At 52.3% G+C, this 21,752-nt stretch overlaps 1 protein-coding gene across 1 annotated transcript; it reads left to right on the top strand.

Annotated features, from left to right (window-relative positions):
- Positions 1–3,691: 3,691 nt before the first annotated feature.
- LOC142003777 (uncharacterized) lies at positions 3,692–20,356 on the top strand. The gene is made up of 7 exons (XM_074981047.1): positions 3,692–3,799; positions 5,376–5,593; positions 8,889–9,233; positions 11,280–11,630; positions 12,365–12,621; positions 16,522–16,648; positions 18,114–20,356. Exons 2-7 carry the CDS (start codon positions 5,539–5,541, stop codon positions 18,797–18,799), a joined length of 1,821 nt encoding a protein of 606 aa, XP_074837148.1. The 5' UTR covers positions 3,692–3,799; positions 5,376–5,538; the 3' UTR covers positions 18,800–20,356.
- The last annotated feature ends 1,396 nt before the right edge of the window (positions 20,357–21,752 follow it).

Here is a 21,752-nt window from a genome sequence, read left to right on the forward strand (position 1 = left end):
TGTGGGCTCGCTTCTCCTTTGCTAGCTGTCTGATCCTCAACTCGCCCTTCTGAAGGCCCTTCTATAGTTCCTGCCTCCATCTGCTGTGATCGTCTGCCAGCTCCTCCCAGCTGTCTGGCTTGATGTCTACTTCCCTGAGGTCTCTCTTGCAAACATCTTTGTAGCGCAGCTGGGGGCGTCCAGGAGGTCTTTTGCCAGAGGCTAGCTCGCAATACAGGATGTCTTTTGGAATCCTTCCATCGTTCATCCTGTGGACGTGGCCAAGCCAGTGGAGCCGACGCTGCCTGAGGAGGGTGTGCATGGTTGGGATTCCAGCTTGCTCGAGGACGGCGGTGTTGGACACTCTGTCCTTCCACGATATTCCAAGGATATACCTGAGGCAGCGCAAGTGGAAGATGTTCAGCCTCTTTTCCTGGTGGGCGTACAGGGTCCAAGTCTCGCTGCCGTAAAGGAGGGTGCTGAGGATACAGGCTCTGTAGACTTACATTTTGGTGAAGTGTACGTAGTATCTAGAATGGGCTTTGAAGGGGGTCCGTGAATGGTTTGGGGGTATTTGGGGGTACGCACCAGCGAAAAGTTGATCAACATTGACAGATGAAAATCTCCAATGCAATTTAGATCCAGCACAAACAACATGTGCCCCTTTTGCCACTGTCTGTGCCCCTACAACAAGGTGAACATAAATAAAGTGCTGCTCTGGCATCTGTCAGCCAAAGCCGGTGAGAGAGGTTTAAGAACAGAGCTGGGAACAAAAGCCCTGAGTGTAGGATGAATATAGGCAAACAACACAAGAATGCAGGAGAAAGATTAGAAAGGCTAAGGCACAAAATGAGCTCAAACTAGCTACAGGCATAAACGGAAACAAGAAGGCTTTTTGTAAATATAGTAGAAACAAGAGGAAGACCAGGGACAGGGTAGGGCCATTGCTCAGTGAGGAGGGAGAAACAGTAACAGGGAACTTTGTTTCGGTCTTCACTGAGAAGTCTGATGAAGGAATGCCCAAGATAGTGAATGCTAGTGGGAAAGGGGTAGGGTGAGAAGTTGTGAAAAAAAGAACAAGTAAAAAATGCATCTGGGATGCATTAACAGGTGTGTTGTGAACAAGTCACCAGGACCTGATGAAATGCACCCTAGAATACTCAAGGAGCTGATAGAGGAATTATCTGAGCCTTTAACTATCATCTTTGGAAAATCATGGGAGACAGGAGATATTCCAGAAGACTGGAAAAGGGCAAATATAGTGCCCACCCATAAAAAGGGGAATAAGAATAACCCAGGAAACTACAGGCCAGTCAGCTTAACTTCTGTGCCAGGGAAGATAATGGAGCAGGTAATTAAAGAAATCATCTGCAAGCACTTGGAAGGCAATAAGATAATGGGAAACAGCCAGCACAGATTTGTAAAGAACAAATCATGTCAAATCAATCTAATAGCTTTCTTTGATAGGATAACGAGCCTTGTGGATAGGGGAGAAGCAGTAAATGTGGTCTACCGAGACTTTAGTAAAGCATTTGATATGGTCTCTCATGATATCCTTACAAAAAAACTAGGCAAATGCAACTTAGATGAGGCTACTATAAGGTGGCTGGATAACCGTACTCAGAGAGTAGTTCTTAATGGTTCCTAATCCTGCTGGAAAAGTATAACAAGTGGGGTTCCGCAGGGGTCTGTTTTAGGACCGGTTCTGTTCAATATCTTCATCAATGATTTAGATATTGGCATAGAAAGTACGCTTATTAAGTTTGCAGATGATACCAAGCTGGGAGGGGTTGCAACTGCTTTGGAGGATAGGGTCATAATTCAAAATGATCTGGATAAATTGGAGAAATGGTCTGAGGTAAACAGGATGAAGTTTAACAAGGACAAATGCAAATTGCTCCACTTGGGAAGGAACAAGCAGTGTCACACATACAGAATGGGGAGAGACTGTCTAGGAACGACTACAGCAGAAAGGGATCTAGGGATTATAGTGGACCACAAGCTAAATATGAGTCAACCGTGTGATGCTGTTGCAAAAAAAGCAAACATGATTCTGGGAGGCATTAACCGGTGTGTTGTGAACAAGACACAAGAAGTCATTCTCCCGCTCTACTCTGCGCTGGTTAGGCCTCAGCTGGAGTATTGTGTCCAGTTCTGGGCACCGCAGTTCAAAAAAGATGTGGAGAAACTAAAGAGGGTCCAGAAAAGAGCAACAAGAACGATTAAAGGTCTAGAGAATGTGACCTGTGAAAAAAGGTCGAAAGAATTGGGCTTGTTTAGTTTGGAAAAGAGAAGATTGAGGGGAGACATGATAGCGGTTTTCAGGTATCTAAAAAGGAGTCATAAGGACGGGGGAGAAAACTTGTTCTTTTTTGCCTCTGAGGATAGAACAAGAGGCAATGGGCTTAAACTGCAGCAAGGGAGGTTTAGGGTGGACATTAGGAAAAAGTTCCTAACTGTCAGGGTGGTCAAACAGTGGAATAAATTGCCAAGGGAGGTTGTGGAATCTCCATTGCTGGAGATATTTAAGAACAGGTTAGATAGATGTCTATCAGGGATGGTTTAGATAGTACTTGGTCCTACCATTGGGGCAGGGGGCTGGACTCGATGGCCTCTCGAGGTCCCTCCCAGTCCTAGTGTTCTATGATTCCCCCACCATGCACCAGGTCACGCCCCCCAGCTCAGATGTGGAGTGGGAGTGAAGGGGTTATGGTGGGGCTGGGGGAGAGGGAAAGTGGAGAGTGAGGCAGGTACAGGGAGCCCCAGAGATCTTCTCCCTGCCTGTGCTGGGGGAGGAGGCGGGGGTGGGGGGCTGCACTCACCCCATTGCCCTGCCCGGCAGCCACAGCCTTTGGCCCTCTTGCCATGCACTGCCCAGCCCCTACGCTGCCAGCCATGCCGGGGGAAGGGGGTGCCTGGCCCCCTGCAGCTGGCGCAGCTCACAAAGGACAGATGCCTCTGCTGCTCATCACCTCCAGCTCCAGGCACCTATAAAATCCTGGAGATTTTTCGACAGTTAAAAAACCTGGAGTTTTAAGAACCGATAGGGAGGTTGTGTGCGGGAAAACCGGCCGTCTGGGAACCCCAGGGGCTTGTGTAAAATCCTGTGTAGTTCCTTGTACTGCAACTCGACACATTTAAGAAGTATTCGCGAGGGGCCCGTGGGAGATGTGGAACTTCTGGCTTTGCACAAGGCCTTGAGATTCTCGTGAGGTTCCCACCTGAATCCGTAACACGCCAGCCACAAACAACTGAGGCATCATCGTTTTGTTCCAGTTCTGTCTCTCCTCTAGCTAAGATACAGCACAGCCTTTTAGACCTGTCATCCCATCACCCGGAACGCTCAAAGAACCGGCATTTTAACCAGCAGTCAATTTGAGTGATTTTTTCTATAGGTGCAGTATAGTGAAAGTAAATAGAAATAAATACAGCAAATACAGGCTAAGATTGCAGCCTACAGTATGAGTGTTGTTGGGGAATAAAGTACTCTGCATGTTTCTTAATATCCATGCGTGCTTTTCTTTCGTGCTACGCGTTGCCAGGTACACCTTTCTGTTGTCCAGAGTATTTGAATATCCAGCCACAGCCTGGTCTCAGGGCTGCCTGATACAAAAGAGTTCAGCGTATCTGTCTGCTGCTGCATGAACTCTGCTTGGGCTGATTCAATAAACCTTTGCCTGTTTACTTTCACTTTCCCTGTCTCTCAGAGGCTGCACTAGCAGCAGGAAGAGATGGGGCGGGCGACCAGGGAACAGGCACAGATTATTGTTTTTCTCCCAGCACACCAAGATCGGGGACTCTGATGCTGCTGGGGCAGAAGGTAGGAGATTCCCCTCCCACCTGGGGCTGATTTGTTTCTGGGATTTTCTTTACAATACTTTTCCAAGCGCTGCTGGATGTCCCCTTCAAAATGGCTGCTAAACCCCGAGCTGCGCTTTACTGACTCTGCACAGAGCCCAGCTGTGCACTTGTAATGGAGTCACAGCTGCATGCGGCCCAGGGATTTAGCCAGGGGGATCCCACCCTTTGTGGGATGGGACCTGGCAACATGTGGAGATGGGGGGAGACCTTCATCGCCAGGCAGAGGCCCAGAATTCCAAGCGTGTTTCTACATCTCGAGCTGGTGGTGTGAGCGCAATGCAGGGAGACACCAGACACGTTCACCTCGCTCGGCTGGGCAGACCTGCCCCCCAGCAGAATCACACCCTCACACCCGGATTCCTTGCAGCAAAGCCCAAATCTGGGCCGTCCTTGCAGCCTGTGTCCTCGTTTACCCCGGTGCAAACTAAGAGTAAAACGTGCGAGCAGCTAAGCATAATGGCGCTGAATTCTCCAAGGGCATTTTGTCCCTGGTCGGTTGTGTGACAGGGCCTTAAAATGGGAACAAGGGCGATTCACGTGTGCTAGGCTGGCGTGGCGCACAGGGGCCTTGGTGTGAAGCAGAAACAGGCAAGTCAAATGGAGTAAATTTGTTTTAAACCATCACACGGAATCGAAGGGCGAATTTTATCCCCACGGCCCACGAATCCGCCGAGGCCACCTCCACGGAATGGAACGGGGGGCTGGTCTACGCTTGGAACACTGTGCCAACGCAGTGCCGTGCTCAAGCCGCTGCCGATGCTGCCGGGAGAGCTTCATGTCTCGGCATTGGGGGTGAAAGTCGATGCCAGAACTTACCTGTCCTCCCTGTGTTGAGCCCGGCAGTCCTAATGGGCAGCAGGGCTCCCTGGAAGCCGAGGGGTTGGGCAGCCACCCACGAGAGAGTCAGGGGCCGGCCAGGGATAAGCAGAGCCCGCAGCCAGCAGTGCGTGTGTCTGTTGGGGGTGCACATCCCACATGCCTCCATGCACAGAACAGCATTTATTCCGGCCATGGGACCCCTGGTGGGCAGAGATGGGTTTGTGGCTCTAGGCCCCAGGATGGGGCATGGCCTTGTGCTGGGGCAGTCCCACGCCAGCCAGTCCTTTGCGGCTGCTGGCCGGGCACCCCAGGCCTGCAGCATTGGAAGCCAGGAGCCTCGGGGCTCGGGCCTTGATTTGACGGCAGCTGGGAGTCTCTGGCCCTTTTAAAACACCAGCCCTCAGGACAGCTGCTCCTTTTACTCCCCTCTTGGCAGCTCTACCAGGAGGGTCCGGCAGGGTCACCGAAGGGGGAGAAAAGACAACCACGTGGGCTAGTTCTTACAGGTGCATTGACCCAGAGCACCTTGACCTCTGGCTGGCGTCACTAATCCAGCTCCTTAGATTAACTGGAGAAGCCCAGCATGGCCCTGTCCACACTCGGGTTCGGTCGGTGGCACTTTGGGGGCGGTAATTTTTCACACCCCAGAATGACGCCGCTATTCCAGTGTCAGTTCTCAGCCCAGACCCAACCTCGCTCTCTGTTCATTCCTCTAGGTTGGTAGAGACGTTTTGCTGGGACCCTGTTGAACGCCTGCGGAACCCCGCTGGGTGAGGCCGAGAATTGGGCCGTTAGCACTGAAACTGGCATTCGGGGCAGGTCCAGCCGTTTGGAGCATGCTTCTCCTTCTCTTGCGGATGTCCAGCGGCCTGCAGCATCATGGGAGCTGGCCCTGCTTTGTCAATTCACTCGCTTGCCTTGTGGACTCTCTACAGTAAGTCCCCAGTTCAAGACAGTTCTGACTGGAAGGAGGTAGCCTTGACTTCTGGTGCTTGGGTTCTTTGATCACACCCATGGGGGCGCTCAGACCCAAATACTCTCACATCACGCTTCCAGCTGTCCCACCCTGCTCCAGCTAATCCCTCTGCTGCTCACTACAGCCAACTTTGGAAGGCAGCTGGCATGCACGCCAATCCATACCTGCCCCAGGGCAGAGTTAAGGTGATGTGGGTATTTCCTGCTTTTCAGAGCCTGACTTCTGCTGAACTCGACATTAGTGAAAGGCAAAGGCTATCACGGGGCATCCTTAACTCTGCAGTAACGAGGGTCACCAAACGTCCCATTGTGGCTGAGCAAGTCCCATTTTTAAGCCCTGTCCTGGCCATCCTGGCTTTTTGGACAAAGCTGAGCGTTTGTCCTGTTTGCTCTTGCCAGCTGAGCATCAGTTGAAAAGAGCAAACCGGACAAGTGCCCAATAATGCCAAAAAAGGAAGCAACCACCCCAGCGGGGAATGGAGGAATGCCCGGGGAGGAGGGGATGAGAGGCAACACATCTGGACTTGGAGATGTTTTTCCTTGGGCCTGGAGCAGTGGCTGTTTTTCTCCTCCTTGCCTGTGCTCCCCCATCACTTCCAGGATGTGAAGAGTGATTTTGGGCCCTGGGAGATGCTGCCCTTCACGGTCTCTGGGAGACGTGTCCGTGCCATTGGACGAGGTACGAGGGAGAGTTCATCTGCAGAGCTGCGTCCAGTTGTGCTAAATAAACATGAATCTAGACGGGCCAGGTGCAGAGGAATTTTGTGGGGGGGGGTGTGATGTACTGGGGGATATGTGAGTATGTGAGTGGCTCACGAGGGTGCGGGGCTCCTGCTGAGGGTAACCAAGGTGACCAGGTGACACCTCTGGATTGCAGACAAAGGGGAGGTGGAGCCTGAGGGGTTTGAATTGGAACTGGGAGTCGGGAAGCAGTGAGTCTGGGCTGGGAGAGAGAGAGACAAAGGAGGGGGCAAGGCCCTGGCTCTGGGGGCCTCTCGGGGCCTTCTCTCCCCAATGTGGATTGGACTGACTGTCTCTGCCTGCTGTACTGACTCCTCTGTAAGATGCTGTGTCCTGTTGGCTAATAAACCTGCTGTTCTCCTGCTGAGTGAGAGTCACTGCTGCCTGCAGACGGGGTGCAGAGCTTGGGGACCCCGAACCCCATCACAGGGGGCTTGATAAGTTTGGCTTATTTGGCATAGCAAAGTACAGGCCAAGAAATGAGTTTTTCTGGCCCATATTGTACAGGTGGTCATAATGATCCAGGCTGGATTTAATATCTTTGGTTCTGCTTCTTGGTTCCCCTGAGCCCCACACTGGCCCTGTAATATTCACCAACTTTCCGGTCTTTTTAAGGAGTCAGAGTGGCATGAAACAGCTTTGGGTTCAATGGGAACCAGAGCTGGAAAATATACGGGCAGGAATCCTGGAACCTGTAGCCAGACACGCTCCCCACCCCCGCTTCCTTCCTACTACAAGGCACAGATGTGCTAAGTCATCAAAACCATAGAAAATAGATAAAGGGGCCAAGCAGGCTGTTCCTGGAACCGGGGGCCTTAGGCTACCCTTGAACAGTACTGATAAGTGATATGCCCACATAACGTTCCAGGAGAGGAATCCTACGCCCATGAGAGAAAAATGTTCTATCTTAATGATTCGGCTAATGTTCAGCTATCTTCACCTAACAAATGCAAATTAAGCTAGTAACTGTCTTTTGAGACTGGCGTCACTAAAATGTACCAGCACAATTGGTGTCTTCAGCTAAGGACGGGTGTACGTAACCCAAGGGGTATAACGTAGGGCCAAGCGGCACACACAAGCTGAGCTGCAGTTGCCCAACCTGCTGGTCAGGATGGGCCTTTGCCTCCCGAGATAAGGGGATGCCCTCCTCGTACTCTTCTTCCTGAGGGATTGAGTGACAGATGCTGGTGACGCCAGAGTCAGACGATGCAGGGGTGAGAGTTACACTTGCTAGGTGTTCTTTTGCGCGCATTTAATATGCTAGGTGTATTGAAGTAATGTTATAATCAAGACGTTGTTGTTGTAACCAAAGTTAAGTTTGTATTGTGGTAACTAAAGTTAAGCTTAGTAGTCCAATTCACCTGTGAGTTTACGTCTCTTACACGCTAAGGCTTTTGTTATAATAAATCCTAGTGACCATTACGCATGCGCCTGATTCCTCCAGTAATTGCATTGAGCTAAACACAACCAAAAGAACCTTAGCCAGGTTTGGCTAATTAACCTCTTGGGGTCAGTGGTACAAGTGTGCTGGAAACTGAGCACTGAGTTTGGCCACCTACCAAGGGGCAGACTCCTGGGGCATCCGCCAGCCCCCCTGGCTGCCCACTGCGAAGGGGTAGTCTGTCCCAGCAGTTAAAGACTCGGATGTAAAAGGGACTTCTTCCGGCACTAAGTAGTACCCCGATTGGCCATTCCTCGGCTGACAGAACCTTAGAACTGGAAGGGACCTTGAGAGGTCATCAAGTCCAGTCCCCTGCTGTCATGGCAGGACCAAGCACCATCTAGACCATTCCTGAGAGGTGTCTGTCTAAACTGCTCTTAAATAGCTCCAGTGATGAAGATTCCAGAACCTCACTGGGCAATTTATTCCAGTGCTTAACCCCCCGACAGTTAGGAAGTTTTCTCTAATATCCAACTTAAACTCCCCTGCTACAATTTAAACTCGTCGCTTCTTGTCCTGTTGTCAGGGGTCAAGAACAAATTTTCTCCTTCCTTCTTGTAGTATCCTTTTAGGTACTTGAAAACTGTTCTCATGACCCATCTCAGTCTTTTCTTTCATGTTCTCTAGACCTTTAATCATTTTTTTTGGTCTTCCCTTGACCTTCTGCAATTTCTCCACATCTTTCCTCAAATGTGGTGCCCAGGACTGGACACAATGCTGCAGCTGAGGCCTGATTAGTGCAGTGCAGAGCAGAAGAATGACTTCTCATGTCTTGCTTGCAACACTCCTGTTAATTCATCCCAGAAGAGACTAGATTTGAAAGTATAAGATATTATGCTGATGGCGTACAGATAGAGAAGTTAGATAAAAACATCTAATTTGGCAGAGACAGACAGAACAGGCTGCTCCCAAGGCAAAGAGGCATAACTCAATCCGCCTCACTCCAGGTTGGCTCTTTGCAGACTGACTGATGTTTGCAGACTTCCTGCAGACCCCCAGCCTTCAAGTAGGGCCAGGGACCCCCACATTTGCCATTTTAATACTCAAATACTGACCCTTGATTTCCTTTCAGGGATGGTTATAGCAAAGCCACCAGTCACTGCTAAGTGCGGGGAGGACGTCACCCTGAGCTGCACCTTTCCTGTGCTCGGATTGATAACAAGTGAACGGGTGAACGTGACCTGGGAGAAGCTAAGAGTCCATGGGCAGGATCTGCTGGTCCACAGTTACTCTTCGGGAACAGAGAAGCAAGCTGAGGCATACAGAGGGCGCACACAGCTGGAGCCAGAGGGATTTGCCAGAGGGGATGCGTCCCTCAGACTGAGGGATATTCACACTGAAGACGAGGGATCTTATTGCTGCTATGTCAACTCGGAGCTGGGCCCGTGGTCTGAGGAGACGTCACTGACGGTGCTGAGTATGTGGCCTTCTGCCGTGGGCTTTCCTGCATTTTCAGGCTCCATCTGGTCAAATTGTTTGTTGGGCAGAAAACAGCTTTTTGACTAAATGGAATTCCCCCCCATTAGGGCTCCCTCTAAATTTTTCCATCCATGGGCAGAATGAATTTTGTTTTGTACACCAAGGCCTGTGTGGATGTGCACCACCAGTAGAAACACAGGCTGCTGGGTCTGAGCACTCTGCTAAACAGCTGGGCGGCACCTGACTCTCCCCTGGGCAGCCGCCCACATGTTCCACTTACAGGGAACATGGCCCATCACCCAAGGATTCATCCACTTTTGTTGCTTAATGAAGTAAAGGCATTTAGGCACCCAGCGGGATTCTTAAAAGCAGCTCTCTGCAGCTGTAGGTGCCTAAATCTCTTTGGAAAGCTGGTCCTCAGGGACTAAAGGCAACCTCTTCAGAAGTGCCATTCGAAAAAGAGACTCCAGTACTTATGGGTCTGTCCACACTGCACTGCACACCAGGGCCAGGATGTGACTCCCCTTTCTGTCCACACACATGCCAGTCTGACTCCGGAGCAGTGAACACTCAGGACCGGCATCCTAGGAGCCTCCTAAAGGGGTGGGTGAAAAGCCAAGTCATGATATGTCTCAGGTCCAAGCACTGTCATTTGGCAGTATAGAGAGAGTTCAAGCTGAACACCCCCTCGCCTCCCACCAGAAAGGCTGTGTGGTACAGTATGGCCATGGTGGCATGGCCAGGAGACCTGGGTTTACTATGCAATGCATTGCTGACCCACAGGCTTTGAAACACTGAGGCTGTGTCTACACTTGCATTCCTCTTTTGAAGAGGCATGCAAATGAGGGAAACAAAAAATGCAAATGAGGTGCATTTTTGCATATCGGACACCTCATTTGCATATTCTTATTTCAAAAGAGCTTCTTTCGAAAGAAGGAAAACAGTGTAGACACGGTTCTTTCAAAAGTAAACCCCATCTTCGAAAGAATCCTTCTTCCCATGGAAATTGGCACCTATGCAGAGTTTGCTAAGAGTTTTCAACCCAAACTTTTTATCAGCACAACGTACGGATTCAGTGACTCTGAAGCGCCGCCCAATGTCCTGTCAATTTTGCCAAGCAACAAACAAGCCCAACTTTCATTTTTATATTTCCCCAATGACTTTATTTCAAAGATCCCTTTACTTTTGTTAGTTTAAAATGTTCAAACGTGCTCTCAATGGTAATGAAAATCTTTGCCAAAAATTCCGTTTTCACCTGGGCCCAAAATCGATTATTGCTTTTTCCCACATCTTCAAAATTCCCAGGGAACCCAAAAATCCATTTTTTATCCCAGCTGCCCTTGCCAGCGCTTCCTCTTTTGAAAATGGGACTTAAGGCAAATGTTCAAAAGAAGGTAAGGGATTCCCCCCGTCCTCCCCAGGTTTACATGGAATCAGGCAATAAATAGGGGGTGTTTTACACATAAAGCTACACGTTGAACCTCTCTAATCTGGAACTCTCTTGTGTGGTAATATCTGTCATCCAGCAGGATTTTAGTTAGCTGGATGCCCACTTATCCTGGATGTGGCCAAGTTTCCTGTGATCTCATGAAGTTTGTTTCCAGCCACCAGTCCTGGCTGTCAGTGTCCTGTGCTGTTATTTAGCTGTAATTTACCCCAAGTGTCTTCTGAGAGCCCAGTAAGCAGTGGAAGTGTGGGTAATGAGCCAGACAATATTGACCTCCTGTGGTCCGGCAAATTTTATTGTCCAGCACTGGTCAGGTCCCGAGAGTGCCGGACAAGAGAGGTTCAACCTATTCTAACCAAAGCTCTCCTGATGTCCTCCTTCCCCAGCTCACCTTTGTCTCCCCTTCTGCTAAACCATTCAGGTTTTGCAATTACAAATTTTGGGGTGGACTGGAAAACAGGCACAGACTGGTCCCCCGTGGGAACACCAACCCAGAAGCGTTGTGCCGTGGTTACTCTTTAGACTGCAGCATATGCATGTGGCGTGCATGGGCGGTTTCTAAAAATTCAACACAAACGATGGATCTTTCCCTCTAAGGGGCAAGACAATGGGAATTGCCTGTTGTAGTTCAGCAAGGGGAGGACGTCCTGCTGACCTGCACCTTCACACCTGGACCAAACCTGCAGCTGTTGAACATCACCTGGAAGAAGGAGACAGCAGAGGGACAGGATCTCCTGGTTCACACGTATTATAACGGCAGGGACCAGGTGCTGAGGCAGGACAAGGCTTACAGGGGCCGGACCCAGCTGTACCCAGAGAGATTCCAAGAGGGATATGCATCCCTGAGACTCAAGAACGTCTGTCGGGCGGATGAAGGCTTCTACACCTGCCACGTCTGGCCAGAACTGGGCCGTTTTTCTGTGCGGATGCGACTGACCGTGGAGGAGGGTAGGGTTAGGGTTTGGGTTACAGGGCACCACAAGTCCCAGGGCTGGGCTGCTGGAATGCTCCCATGCAGTGTTGGGTTCGCAGGTCAGCGGTGGGGAACAGAGGCAGAGGTGGTACATCTCAAAGCCTGGAGACCAGTGGCCAGGCTTGGCAGTAGCAAAGGGGAAGAGGTCAGAGGGGCCAGGCACAGGCAAATAGGATTCCACCTCTCTGGTTTTCAATCTGGCTGCTGTTTTTTCGCCTCTGTGCCTGGGTGGTGGTCTGGGACCCACCAGCACTAACTGGCACCCAAACCAAACCAAACAGCCAGGTCCTGTGAGGTGGAGGGTGATGCCAGGTTATTACCCTTGCCAGCTGCTGCTCAACTGAGGCTGCCTCTTACCTGCAGGCGGCTCCTGGATATGATCCAGTGAGCAGGGGGGGGCAGGAGTGAACCATGGGGATGGGGCCTTTGAGGGAAGAGGCAGAGAAGGGGGCGTGGCCCTGGGAAAGAGGCGGAGAAGGGGGCGTGGCCCTGGGAAAGAGGTGGAGAAGGGTGGGGCCTCCAGGGTCGTGGTACCAGCAATTAGAATGGTGGGACCCCGACAAGCACATGGGAGGACAGATGTCCAGCGGATAATCTCTCTGTCGAACTATGATGAGATTTTCCTGGGACCCCTTCTGTGCTCACAGAAGCATTCTGGGGTCTGTGGATTTTTCTTATTTCTCTCCCCTGGCCCCTGTGTGTCTTACAGGTGCCCGGTGTGTCTGGTTCTACTTAGTGCTGCTGTTTCTTTTACTATTGCTCATCCTTCTCATTAAAAAGCACCGTCTTCCCATCCGAAGGAGGCTGAGGCAGTTCAAACACGTGTTTGCCTTGGAAGCCATCCAGCCGTTCAGCCGTCTGTCTGAGGGCTCTGCAGATGACGTGGAGAGAACTGCTCACCTGGATGCGAATCTTTTGTGGGGTTTAAGAGTGGATGATACTAGACAGACTCTAGAGTCCCGGCAGGTCAGTTTCGAAACATTTCTCCTTCCCAGGTCCCTTGGCTGGGAGGCATCTTTGTCACGTGTGGGCAGAGTTTACCTGGCTGTGAGGAGCTGGTTTTGGAGGCCCTTGGGGTTGACTACGTTTGCAATCCGTGGTCTCCAGATGCAAAAAAAGAAAAAAAATTCCTCCCTTCCTCTTCCCCAGATTGTTTTCTGACACCAGATGCCAGGGTGCGGCCCCCCAGCCCATGGTTGGACGGTGAGGAGTTTCTAATTGCTCCGAAACAGGGGTGACACATGAAGGCTACGTCTACACGTGCACCCAACATCGAAATAGCTTATTTCGATGTTGCGACATCGAAATAGTCTATTTCGACGAATAACGTCTACACGTCCTCCAGGGCTGGCAACGTCGATGTTCAACTTCGACGTTGCGCAGCCCGACATCGAAATAGGCGCAGCGAGGGAACGTCTACACGTCAAAGTAGCACACATCGAAATAAGGGAGCCAGGCACAGCTGCAGACAGGGTCACGGGGCGGACTCAACAGCAAGTCGCTCCCTTAAAGGGCCCCTCCCAGACACACTTTCATTAAACAGTGCAAGATACACAGAGCCAACAACTAGTTGCAGACCCTGTATATGCAGCACGGACCCCCAGCTGCAGCAGCAGCAGCCAGAAGCCCTGGGCTAAGGGCTGCTGCCCACGGTGACCACAGAGCCCCGCAAGGGCTGGAGAGAGAGTATCTCTCAACCCCCCAGCTGATGGCCGCCATGGAGGACCCCGCTATTTCGATGTTGCGGGACGCGGATCGTCTACACGTCCCTACTTCGATGTTGAACGTCGAAGTAGGGCGCTATTCCCATCCGCTCATGGGGTTAGCGACTTCGACGTCTCGCCGCCTAATGTCGATTTCAACTTCGAAATAGCGCCCAACACGTGTAGACGTGACGGGCGCTATTTCGAAGTTACTGCCGCTACTTCGAAGTAGCGTGCACGTGTAGACGCAGCCGAAGAGTGCACAGGGGAGGAGCTCCCCCCACACTCACTGTCAGTGCAGTGCTGCTTCCAGTGAGCGTAGGGGCAGCCCTAATCAGCCCTAGAGCAATGCTTCCTAGCTCGTGCAACCCTTTGGCCATGCTGCCCCTGCACCCACCGAAAGTGGCATCGTGCTCCAGGAGGAGGAGGTGGCCAGGGCATGGGCGGATCAGGCATGGGGACAGGGGCACGTGGCCCCGCCCCCTAGATGCCACACTCGCCAATCACCACTGCTCATAAATCCACAGATCCCGGCCAGACTGGCCCACTCCGATGCTCTGGCCTGCATGAGTTCCTGGGTGAACGAGATCAGCAACTTTAGAAAAATGGTGTAGGGCTCCCCCGCCCCCTCACCTCTCCCCAGCTGCTCCGATGCTCGGGGCAAACATTTCAACTCCAAATTTAGTTAGTGTCGACCTTCACCCATTGGCTGGTGTCAGACCTTCCTCTTCTCGCCAACACAGTTACCAATTTTCTGGTCCCCGGTAGGTATTTGTAGATTGTGATCTTATTTTTATTGCCTCCGTTCTGGGGCCCATATAGTCCCCCTTGTGTCCACATGCTTCCGTTACCCATGTTTTGCAGTTTCTGTTCTCTAATTTATAGTCGCTGTGATCAGCTCTTCCCTCTTTTAGCTACTTTGGGTCATTTCTAAAGCAGTTTTCACATCTTGTCAAAGCAGGTTGTTTCCTTAAAAGCCCTTCCCCAGTGACTCTTGTTTAATAAGCTAAACCAGGTGTGACTGCACGCCCCCCCCCACCCCCGGGTCCCTCTATGCCCAGTGTCCCCAACTCACCCAGCTGCGGGTTGCCTCCCCTGGCCAAGTGGGGCGCTGGTAGGGGCTATACAGGTCCAGGCTGCCAGGTGGTTCCCTGGGGAGGGGGAAGGGCGGGAGCAGGTGCACAGCCCAGGTGCATGCCCCTCCACTGGCCGGCTTGTGGGTGCGGCTTGCTCCTTCCTCTCTGCTCCCCCCGCTGCATGGGGGAGAAGTGGTGGGAGCTCAGCCCTGCCCCAACCCAGTGGAAAGCGGCTCTCTTGGCGCCCGTGCTGGGGGGTGCCGACCCCTGGGCTAGACAGACAGAGCAGAGGGAGGGGGAAATGCACAGGCAGAGTGGGCAAAGAAGGGACGGCTGCAAACGACACGTGGCTGGTTAGCACAAGGGACGGGAAGGGCAAGGGGAGCTGGGGTGAGCAGGGAGTGGCAGGTGAGGTGATGGGACCATGTGGAGAGAGGGAGAGGCAGGAGCTGCTTTAGTGAGTACGCCCTGACCCGTGTGCGTTGCCGACATCTGTGCCAACCCGGCAGCGCACAGGAATCCCCGGCCCGCTGGCGTAGGTCTGCCCCACGCAGTCAGAAGCAATCTGCAGTCCAGCACCGTGGGGGGAAAAGGGGCTCCTGCTCCCCTCCTTGTTGGGATTTTTAAGAACTGGGGAACCAGCAGGATGTCCCTCGTCTGTTGGAGGCCACTGGGCTGGGGAGGAGGCTGCCAGGCAGGACAGGGACAGCAGCTGCACCCTCCTGGCTTCTGTGCCCTCCCGCCAGGGCCTGCTGGACCCCCAGCTGCCCGGAGTGTGCCCCGGCTCCCAAGCCGCTCAGCTGAGGCCCTGCCCGTCCCCCGTGCCCATGCAGCATGTGCCCGCTGGCTCCGGCCCCGCACAGATCGGTTCATTTCGGCAGCCCCTTGAAACTGGCAGCCCCAGGCGTCTGCCTGGCTCACCTAGCCCTAGGACTGGCTCTGGGAACCGGGATCTTGCTTCAGCTGACAGCTTCCCAGCTGTGCCTGGGTCACCTGCCACCCAGGCGCGCCACAGCCTGCAGGCGGAGGAGACGGTTTTCCCGCCTTCCCTCCTGTTAGCCCAGCAGCAGAGACGATGCAGAGGGTTTGGCCACGCTGCAGCTGGGACGTGTCATTCCCACCTGGTGCAGTGGTGCACTTGCCGGGGCTGATCAAGTTAGCACCCAGCAGCCAGGGTCTAGAGATGCACATGTAACCCCCACACCTGCAGGCGTGGCTCACTGTCCCATGGGGTGGCACCGAGACCACTTACAGAGAGGAAGAATGAGTCTCCTCTCCAGCCTCAGCTGACAGCCAGCCGGCTCCTCGCTCCAACTCTGCAGGGCCTCGCACTCAGCTCCAGGGCTCCCCAGGTTGAGGGATTCTGTGGGAGACAAGTGGAGGCTTGTTTGGAAGTTCACCTGGCCCTCTGAAGCTTGTGCTGCACTTCCTGAGTGAGGGGAGGTCTGTAATCCTCATGCCTACAGAGTGTCCCATGTGGTAGCTCCTAGATCGACGTTCCTTCAACTATATTCCATGGAACACCAGTGCCCAGTGAGCGACGCGCGTGAGGGGCGCGAGCGTGGGGAAAAACAATTCCAAGGGTTACAATAAATCACCATTTTATGATGCTGCCCACATACAAAGTTGCTTCTCCCTGGCTAGGATACCTGATGGAATGACTACATTTTGGTTTTGCTGCATATGTTGCTGAGTTTGTTTTTGTTTTTTGCTTTGGTCTGACAGCAACTTTTTTTGGAGAAGATTTTCATAGCTGTTCGGCATAAAAATCTTGTTTGGTGTGCTGTGGTCTCAAAAAGTTGGAGAAGTACTAACCTACACTTCCGCAGCAAGAAAGCATGTGTTTCTTCTACAGCCTTAAACTGTAAACAGCCTCATAGCTCCTGCTTTAATCTCCAGAGGTCCCAGGGTTGAGCCTACTGGGGGCGGTTACACAAGCAGTGGCAAAATCTTGTCCGAGTGCCTAAATATGTCCCAGACCATGACCTTTAACCACGCAGCCATGCCACAGTTTAGTGCAAGCTTAACAGAGTTGTGCCGATTACTGTGTAACCACACAACCCGTTTCACCCACTCTGCTTTTCTAGACCCCGGCCTGGAACGAAAGAGTCATAGGGCAGAAGTCTGGAGAGCCCAAATTCTTCCCTGGCAACTCTCCTGCAAGGGAAAAGGTTCCCACTAACGTTGCCGGGCAGGGGACACCTGGCGGGAAAGGTAAAGTCCCACTTGTGAGCAGCTTTCTTTTGACAAAGAGGGAAAACTACCAGAGCAGCCTGAGTTAGGCATGTTTAATTCATTGTCCTCTCTCTGATGCTTAACTCTCCAGAGCTCCCAGGACTATTACTCCCATGTGTTTGCATGTCTCCCAGTTTCGTATCCAGGAGTGTAACTAACAAGCTGTTTGCTGCCCTTCCAGCACAGAAATGAAGCTGGCAAACAGACCACTTGCTCTTAGGAGTCGGGGAAGGGCTCTCACTGGGTTTGTGCAGAGCCTGGATCTTGGTTGGGCTCCGTGCAGGGGTCAGTACCATGCAGCCCTGATTTTGGCCAGGGGCGCACCTGCCATGCCCAGTGTGATACGGGCCCTGAGCTGTGTTCAGGCTCGAGCACAAAGTCTGGGGCTGGTTTGCTTGTGCAAGTCAGAAATCAGGTGCTGGGGCAGAGGGTCAGAACCAGAGCACAGCGCCTCCTGCTGGTCTGTCTGGGAATTAGCTCTTCCAGCCCTGGAGCGCCCCCTGTTGGCCAGTGTCTTGGCCATAGTTACCTGTCTGCTGGCCCTTGTCAGTCTCTGTGTCCCTCCGGGCCAGTGGGGCTGCTTGTCTCACGGTACTGTCCCCTGGCAGTGCCTCCCACTCTGGGGTCCTCCCCTGCCAGGGAACCCCAATTCCCTGTCCCCACCTTGCCCCCGTGACCCCCTGCCTGCCTTCATTTTGCCCCTTACCTCAGGGGCAAACTGCCCTCTGAAATGGCCACGCAACTGGCGGAGGATTGGACCTGCCACCTTCCGCTGCCCTGGCTGCCTCCTTCCAGGCCTTGCCTCTGGTCCTGCAGCCCGGGAGTGGGGTCAAGCCAGAATTCCCTCAGCTCTGCTGCCTTTCCCCAGTTTCCCTCTCTAGCCAGGTCCTTCCAGCTCCACAGCTGGAGCAAGAGCGCATGTCTGAGCGTAGCTGCCCCTATGTATAATGCCCCAGCTGCTCGCTCTGGGGTCCCAGACACTGTTTCCTGTAAGCTGAGCACTTGTGCGGCTGCTCAGGAGAGATTCCAATGACTAGCAGAGCACCCGCAGCCAGGCTTTTCTTTCTTCTGCTGGTGCACATTCACACAGGCCTTGGTGCATGTAGAAAAAATTATTCCGCATGGGGATGGAAAACAGTCCTCATGTGGAGGGAATTAACCCTTATTTCACCTGGAACAGGGTGACCTTGCATGACAGCAGGTACTGGATGTTTCCAAGCCCTGCCCAATAGATGCTGTAAATAACAGAGCTGACACTGACCCCCAGGGAGTCATGAATCGGCATCCCACCGCTGCAGCCTGGCTGTGCGTGGGAAGCAGCCCAGCCAGGCCAGCCTGCCCGCTACAGAATGTCACCGAAGGCTAAAATAGGAGTTGAGAGGTTCGTGCTTGACAGGGCCTTTTAAAGCCAACGGTAACTGACGTGTTTTGTTTCCTGCTCAAGGCCAGCTGCTGAGCTCTCACGGGGTTAGCACTGATTCCTGGATCAACGAATTTACTGCTGAAGCAAACGACCATTTCAAAGCAGACTTTGCCCAGCAGGGGGAAGGGGAGTCACCCCGAAATGCCACACATAGCGTTGCTCTCCTGGGGCAGACGGGCTCTGGGAAATCCACCTTTCTCAATGCCATTAGAGGACTGGGTGATGAGGAAGAAGGTGCTGCTGAAACTGGGGTGGTGGAAACAACAATCGTACCGACTTCTTACCAACTTCCCCAGCAGCCAAATGTGACCCTGTGGGAACTGCCAGGGTTCAGACTGACAAAGCCTTTGTTGGACACAGACTTTGATCTCTTCAGCATCAGCCGGTACGATGTGTTCCTCCTCTTCTCCTCCCATTACTTCACAGCCGCTCACGTGGCCCTGGCCCAGAAGATCCAGCGAGTGGGGAAGAAGGTTTATTTTGTGCGCTCCAAGGTGGACAGGGAGCTGCTTGCTGCCCGGAAGTATCGGCCATCAACCTATACCGAAGAGCGAATTCTGCAGCGAATCAGAGACACCTGCGTGAAAAGCTTGCAGAGAGGAGGGGTGACTTCTCCGCAGGTTTTTCTCCTGTCTAGCTTTGAATATGGCAGGCATGACTTCCCTCTCCTAGAAGAACTGTTACAGGATTTGGGAGTCGTTTCCTGAGCTGAGCTCTTTCCCCCAGAAGTCTTGCACAAGGAAAACTCAGGCAGGCACAGTCAGAAACTAGCGCTAGGTACAGAAAGGCTTAATATACATCTCCACAGGACCTGGCAGAACTTGGGGTGGGGGTAGAGAAGGGCAATGAAAATGGTCAAGAATTGAGAAAAACTTGCAGTTGGAGAGGGATTGAAAAAAATTGGGGCTCCCTTAGCAAGGAAATGAAGCAGAGGGGACAGGATAAAATAAGGACTGGGTCAGAGCTGAAAGACTAGCAGCTTCCATCTTCCCTGGCCCTCACACAAGAGCAAGGGGGCATTTAATCATATTAAAAGTTGGTAAATTCAAAATTGAGGCGAAGAGCTCCATATTCACACAGCGTGCAGAATCATCACCCCCTGGTGGCATTAAGGAGAAGAGTTTAGCAAGATTCGAAGAAGGCTTGGCCATTTGCACAGCTAACAATACCCAGAGCTCTACACGGCATCTGGTTGCTTGTAGCATTGCTGTAGCTGCATCACAACCAGGATATTAGAGGGACAAGATCAGGGAGGGAATAGTTTTTATTGGGCCCATTTCATTTGGGGAGACAGTCAAGCCTGAGAGAGGGCCTCGAAAGAGGATGGCAAAAGGCTGTTCTCAGTGGGGACAGATGGCAGAACAAGGAACAATGGTCTGAAGTTACAGAGGGAGAGGTGTAGGTTGGATATTAGGAAAAACTAGGAGGGTGGTGAAGCACTGGAATGCGTTGCCTAGAGAGGTGGTGGAATCTCCATCCCTAGAGGTTTTTTAAGTCTTGGCTTGACATAGTCCTGGCTGGGATGACTTGGGTAGGGTTGGTCCTGCTTTAGGCAGGGGGCTGGACTAGATGACCTCCTGAGGTTCCCTTCCAGCCCTAGGATTCTATGATTACAGAGAGCTCTTCTTCAGGTCTTGGAAAGGTATCAGAGCGTCACAACTAACTGTAAGGTGGGACAGATTGTAATATATTGAACAGTAACAGCTATGTCAGTGAAATGAGACAATCACAGCACCCTTTGAAGGGACAAAACCAAAACTGTGTTTATGCAACACATCCCACAGAACAGTGTTTACCTGTGTCTATGCTGAGCAGTATTGCTGCCTTCAGGGGTGTGATTTCTAAGCCACTCTATTATGTGGTGCACAGCCGGTGTGCACTAGGGATTCACTATTGCTCCTTGCTGTAGTGTTCTTTGAAACAGTCCTGGCACACTAGGAAGCACTACAGAGAGAGATTGTTCGTTACAGAGCACACAGGCGTGGAAGGATTCATTCATATCGGTAACTGTCGGCAAACACCAATTTAACCAGACTTCCCCAAATTGATGGTAAATTTTTCCATGGGTAATAATTTAATTGCTTCTCTTCACTCTGAAGATCCTTCACAGTCAATCCTCACTCATCCCTTGGGTTTGCCCTGGCTGCCAGCCGGCACTGTCAGAAAAATGACCCTTGAGAGCTTTCTCTCCAGTTGGATTTATACATGGTTTGGTTTGTCCTGTGATGTTGACGCTTTGCATTTAAATGACTATCAAACATTCACTTTTTGAACCTCAGCGTCTATGGTCGTTAAATCCCGCGTGATGGATCCCCTTCCCCTTCATCCTTTACTGCAGTTATGAAAATGTAAATAGATACAAATCAAAAGGCAATATGATTAGTTGAGTTCTGCCAAGTGTGTACAAGTGTACCGAGCCGTGCCTGTGAGAGCCATATTCTGTTGGAGTATACACGATCTAATGTCTGCACAGAACTCCAAAATGCCTAAATACCATCCCTGAGAAACTAAATTAATTGCCACCCTCCCTGTAGACCAGAGGCCCCTAACAATGGCCTCTCGCCCTGCCTGCATGGAGCTCAAAGTCTGCCAGGCTTTGCTACGTCCCCTGCTCCTCAGGCCAGCCCCTGCTGCCCACTGCCGTGGCTCACTTGGTACATTTCCAGAGAACCCCTTCCATGCCACCCACCCCCCCGAACTCCGAGTTCTGTGCATGCTACCGTAATACACCTAATAAATAGCAACAATAATTTTTACACCTTTTCCAAGAGGGTTGTCCACAGCTCGGGCATCTTGCTGTTACTGTAATACACCTAATAGATATCCACAATGAAATAGAGTGCCTAGCCAAGGTCTGGCCCAAGAGGCACAGTTCTCTTCTGCCTTAGAGCGAGGCAGCATTTCGCTTGGGATCAGCATCTTAAACACACCCAGTCGCTTGCCACCAGCACCGCACAGGCAAGGGTGAGATTGCCCAGACCTCGGGATTATGGACCAGGGATCCCTCACAGGAGTTCATATGTTTATCCCTGTCAGCCTCCCAGGACTTGGTGACTGCCCTGTCGGCCTTAGTCCAGAGAGAGCTAAAGCCACAGCACGAAGGTGGGGGGCACACAAGTGTGCAACTCATGAGCCAAGAGTCATCTCTCCTGGCCATGCACAAAGCACACCTCTTGCCAGGCCATCTGGCCCGGCTGGGGCTGGACAACCCCCTGGCTGGACTGGGCTGGGTTTATTTGGCCCTGCTTCAGTGCAAGGGGCTGGATGTGATGGTTCCTGCCAGCTTCAAAGAGCTGTGATTCTGTGGAAACTTTGCAGAGTGGAGATCAGTGACCTTTGAGCTACTGGTGCCAGCCCTGCCTGCCAGGGGAGAGCCTCTGCCCTGCCCTCTGCAGCGCAGCCCCCCACACTGCCAAATGGGGCATTGGTGCACGTCCTGCCTGCCAGAGGAGAGCCCCCATCCCACCCTGCAGCACAGGGCCCCCTAGCGCTACCCTGGGGATTCAGGGCCAGTACTGGGTCTCTAACTCCGCTCCCTGCAGCTCTCTTTGTTTTCTGGGAGCTCTGGGAGCTGAGCGCTGAGCATCTGCAAGACCTCTTGGCTTGAGAGCTGCCCATTTCCTGCCGTGCTAACGCAGCTGCCTGCAAGGGGCCCCTTGA

Source organism: Carettochelys insculpta, chromosome 30 (genome assembly GCF_033958435.1).
Source record: "Carettochelys insculpta isolate YL-2023 chromosome 30, ASM3395843v1, whole genome shotgun sequence".
NCBI classification, from domain to species: Eukaryota; Metazoa; Chordata; order Testudines; family Carettochelyidae; genus Carettochelys; species Carettochelys insculpta.